The sequence below is a fragment of the Microplitis mediator genome, chromosome 2 (assembly GCF_029852145.1).
Source record: "Microplitis mediator isolate UGA2020A chromosome 2, iyMicMedi2.1, whole genome shotgun sequence".
Classification (NCBI taxonomy): Eukaryota; Metazoa; Arthropoda; class Insecta; order Hymenoptera; family Braconidae; genus Microplitis; species Microplitis mediator.
This window is the reverse complement of record NC_079970.1, coordinates 8,558,075-8,563,033: the sequence shown is the minus strand read 5'-3', so window position 1 is coordinate 8,563,033 and position 4,959 is coordinate 8,558,075. Positions and strand designations below refer to the sequence as shown.

Genomic DNA, 4,959 nt, shown 5'->3' with positions numbered 1-4,959 from the left:
CTACTGATTCGGTCGACGCACGTGCACGGGCCACTAGGCCTACTTGTTTTCAGTTCCATTTTCGCCGCAAAATTTAAATTATAAATATTGTCGACACAGTTCCAAGAGGTAGGTCTTGTTTTAGGAAATTTTCTACTCTTAAAGGATACTTTTCCAAATTTTTGATATCTGAAATAGTTTTTGAAATATTAGAAAAAAACCAAACCATTCTTTTGTTTTTGAATTAATTGTTTATAATTTTTATAATTTTTGCCGGCCCCAATTTTCTAATTCAACATTTTTTACGGATGCCATTTCGAATTGAGTGAGACTAAAATGATAATTTTCGGTGAAGGTGATGGAATTTTTGGCAACAAGGCACTTGTGAACTCAACTACCTCGTGTGTTTTCAGTCTTTAGTCCCACTCTGGATGTTCTATGTACTCTAAATATTCTCGAACTTTTTTTACGCACGCGCAGTTTAGAAATGTTTGCTCGAGGTTCCGAAGTTCATTTTCTCTCTGGAATGAGCTGTATTTAACGTGTATAGTGTACGTAGTAATCAATGTGTCAGTAGTTTGCTTACGATGATTTAATTTTTCTATCAGTTTCTGCATCACTCATTTGTCACATGGATACGTATTTGTTATTAATAGTAAAAATAAATTTATTGCATCTCATATAAATAATAAAATGTCACATTATCATTATCATAAATTATATTCATTATCTAAAAGAACAATTTCATCATTAAATAATTGTATTTATTCGAAGCATAAACACGTGAAATCACATACTATTTTACATAATAATGAAAAAGGTTATATTTATAATTTAAATACATTTAATAATGTCGATTGTGTATGTTTATTACACAAATTTATCAACAATATTTTATTACGTCCGTCAGTAAATATCCCACAGTTTTCATGGGATAAATATTCAAGAAAAAAAGAATATAAACAAGATAACTGGAATTTAAAAAATTTGGGTTTTGTGTTAAGTGGGATAGGATTGATAATTGCTAATTGTCATGAAAACTTTTCACAAGGTAATTAAAGTTAAATAATTTAAAAATTATTTATTTTAATTAAAATATTCATTTGTTGCAGAGAAACGATTTTTTAGAGCAGCTCAGTACGGAAATATAACTGATTTAAAAAAGGTATTTTGTAATAAATTAAAATTTTAAAGTCTAAATAAATATCTTTATCGAAATAATATTAAATTAAGTTCTTTCAGATAATAATGGACAAACATTAAATTAGTAGTTATCGTTTACTGTCAAATTGCAATGTTTCGTTTGCAAACTCAGACTTTACTAAGCTTTAAAAAAGAAAAAATAAAGAAATTTCTTTAAAATTGTTATAAATTCATTTGCATCAAAACTCAACGTTTTATGATGCTGAAAGTAGGAGACATCTCACAATTTTAATGTTTTTATTTTCAAGTTACTTGTCATTATAATAAGTAATTAAAATTATGCACACAAAGATTGCTAAAAGTTCTTGAGATGCATTTTTCATAATATTTTCCTGTCAGCATTTATTTTTTCCATTTAAAAGAAAATTAATTCGTTTGTCTGCTACCTTCAGTATCATCAGAACGTTTAAAAACTTTTTTATGGCTTCTATAATAATTAACCTTCATTTTCATGCTTATAGTTCTTGATAAAATATCATATTAAAAAATATAAAAATTACTAAATTTTCAATAAAATACAAGTAGACAGTCCTACAAATATAACGGAAAATATCTGGACTTTAAACAATTTCTTATCAAAATTATTATTGCTAATCATATATTGTATATATTCTTTTATATATATAGAATAATCTATATATATATAGAAATAATCATTGCTGAGTATAAAAATGAAATTAATTTTGTTACAAAGTCTAATATAAAATTATTATAATAAACATTACGTTAAGTTTTACTTGTTGAGACTAAAAAATAATATGTAAAACAAGCGATTGCAATAATGGCGAATAATTATAATTAATTTGACATTAAAGCTATTCTTTGTGAATACTTACAGGATATTGTCTAAGCATTTGTCACACTAATTATTAATATAATTTTACATAGAATCTAACGACTCGTTTATCGACATCACATTCGGGTCTTAACTCATTCGTACTAAATATATATATAAAATATTATTTTTTAGAGCTTAATAGTCTGATCATGCAGACAAACGTGTCGATCATTTCCTGAACACAACTTTTTTTTTATAGTATCGATCTAAATCGATCTAAATAATATCAATTATAATGTGAGAATAATTAAAGACACATCCGATCCAAATTGATAAAAATTATTTATTGGCAATATTTCGCTGGTTTCATGCACCAGCATCTTCAGACGAAATCTACAGTATTTAGTGTTTTATTTTTTACAATTTTTGCTGAGTTTTACATAGTTAATGTTTTTAATTTATATAAAAAACATTAAATTGTAATACTAAGTTGTTAATTATAAATATTCTGCTTACAATTTTTAAATTGAAAAAAAATATACCTAACATGTCAAAATAGAACTGAATATCGTAGATTTGATCGGAAGATTATGGTGAAAGAAACCAGCGAACTATTACCAATAAATAATTTTTATCGATTTGGATCGGATGTGCCTTTAATTATTCTCAAATTATAAGTACCGATTAAAACAAATATAAATGTTTTAACAAACACATATATTTTGACTGTAAACATAAAATGAATAATAATAATATATAGTCATATTTATATTTATTTAAAGACAGTAGCTGATGGATTTGATGTAAATAGTAGACACGTTTTTGGATGGACAGCATTACAATGTGCAGCAATTAATGGCAAAGTTGATGCAGTTAGATTTTTATTGAGTAAAGGTGCTGATGTTAATGCAGGAGATGAATTTGTTAATGTTTATAAAACTGCTAAGGAGAAGGGTGTCCATTATTTAGATGGTAATAATTTTAATAAAATATATTTTTATTTTATCGTTTATTATTACTACAGTTAACTTTATTTTATTTTACAGTTCTTATGAATCGTGAAGAAGAATTTTCTGATAGATTAAATAATAGAGCTTCATTCAAAGGATTTACAGCTTTACATTATGCTGTACTTGCTGATTCAATGTCATGTGTTCAAGCATTGTTAGATGCTGGTGCAGATCCAACAATTGAAAATGAATCAGGACATAGAGCTGTTGAATATGCCAGAAGCACTGAAATTAAAGAATTACTTACTAGACATTCTAAAAAGTATGATGAAATAATGAAAGCTAAGGTAAATTATCAATTAGTTTCTTGTTATTTTATAAATTATTTATTAGGTTTAATGCATACCAATTATTGAATAGGAAGCTGAAGAACGGCGACGATTTCCATTAGAGCAGAGATTGAAGCAGCATATTGTTGGGCAAGAAGGTCCTATTTCTATTGTAGCTTCGAGTAAGATTTAAATTTATAGATATTAATGATTAATAGAAAAAATATTTATTATAAATGTTATTATTTAAATAATTAAATTTATAGCAATCAGAAGAAAAGAAAATGGTTGGATTGATGAGGAACATCCATTGGTATTTTTATTTCTTGGTTCATCTGGTATTGGAAAAACAGAATTAGCTAAACAGTTGGCTGCTTATATTCATAAAAATAAACCGGATGGATTTATAAGATTAGATATGTCAGAGTATCAAGAAAAACATGAAGTTGCTAAATTAATTGGAGCTCCACCTGGGTATGATTTATAACTTTTAATTACAAATTTTTTATAAATTATAAATTTTATTTTATTGAAAATAATTTAACAGATATGTTGGTCATGATGACGGGGGTCAGTTGACTAAATTATTAAAAAAAAATCCAAATGCTGTAGTACTTTTTGATGAAGTTGACAAAGCACATCCTGATGTTCTTACTGTTTTACTACAATTATTTGACGAGGTTAATAATTTATTATTTATTACATTTTAATCTGTCGTTGATTATTAATAATATTTATTTATTTCATCGTAGTTTTTAATATTGTTGTTATTAATTATTATTAAAAATTATAGGGTAGATTAACTGACGGTAAAGGAAAAACAATAGAATGTAAAGACGCTATTTTTATAATGACATCAAATCTTGCAAGTGAAGAAATCGCTGAGCATGCGATGCAATTGCGAGCTGAAGCAGAACGTGTATTGAATAAAAGACTTGATGAAAATTCAGATGAAGATCAGCAACCAGAACATATTGTAATTTCACGAAACTTCAAAGACGAAGTGGTTAGTAGACAATTTTAAAACATAATTAAAACTTTAATTTCTAATCAATCGATTAATTAATTTTTTTAAATTTATTATTAATTTTTAGGTACGGCCGATACTAAAGGCCCATTTCCGTCGTGATGAATTTCTCGGTAGAATCAATGAGATCGTTTATTTTTTGCCTTTCTCACGTTCTGAATTAATAAAATTAGTAGCTCGTGAATTAGAGACATGGGCAAAGAGAGCCAAAGAAAGGCACATGATTGAATTGAAATGGGATCGCGAAGTTCTTTCAGTTTTAGCTGATGGATATGACTCACATTATGGTGCGCGTTCGATTAAATATGAAGTTGAAAGACGTGTCGTTAATCAATTGGCTGCTGCACATGAACGTGGTCAAATCGGTAAGTAAATTTTATGTTCATAAATTTTTATATTGAACAAATTGCTTTGTGAATAATGTAATATAATTTTAGGTAAAAAATCCTGCGTTAAATTAAAAACCAAGTGGCATGAAAATGGTGCCAGTATTACATTATCTGTACGACCAGCTGGTGTTAAAGATTTTGTTGATATTGCTGAAACAGATAATCTTATTAAAAATGTCAATGGTATCTTTTGACAGGGGATTATATAAATGTTAAATTTATTCTGTGCCATAAATGTTACTTTTATTGAAATATTTAACTTACTATTATTTTTATAATAAAATAATCAAATTTTTATTCGACA

The 4,959-nt window shown here is 26.7% G+C and overlaps 1 protein-coding gene across 1 annotated transcript; it reads left to right on the top strand.

Annotated features, from left to right (window-relative positions):
• The first annotated feature begins 479 nt into the window (after positions 1–479).
• On the top strand, positions 480–4,959 carry LOC130663297 (caseinolytic peptidase B protein homolog). Its single transcript, XM_057462439.1, has 10 exons — positions 480–1,030; positions 1,092–1,144; positions 2,743–2,932; positions 3,007–3,257; positions 3,331–3,421; positions 3,506–3,713; positions 3,787–3,919; positions 4,033–4,245; positions 4,334–4,631; positions 4,704–4,959. Exons 1-10 carry the CDS (start codon positions 673–675, stop codon positions 4,847–4,849), a joined length of 1,941 nt encoding a protein of 646 aa, XP_057318422.1. The 5' UTR covers positions 480–672; the 3' UTR covers positions 4,850–4,959.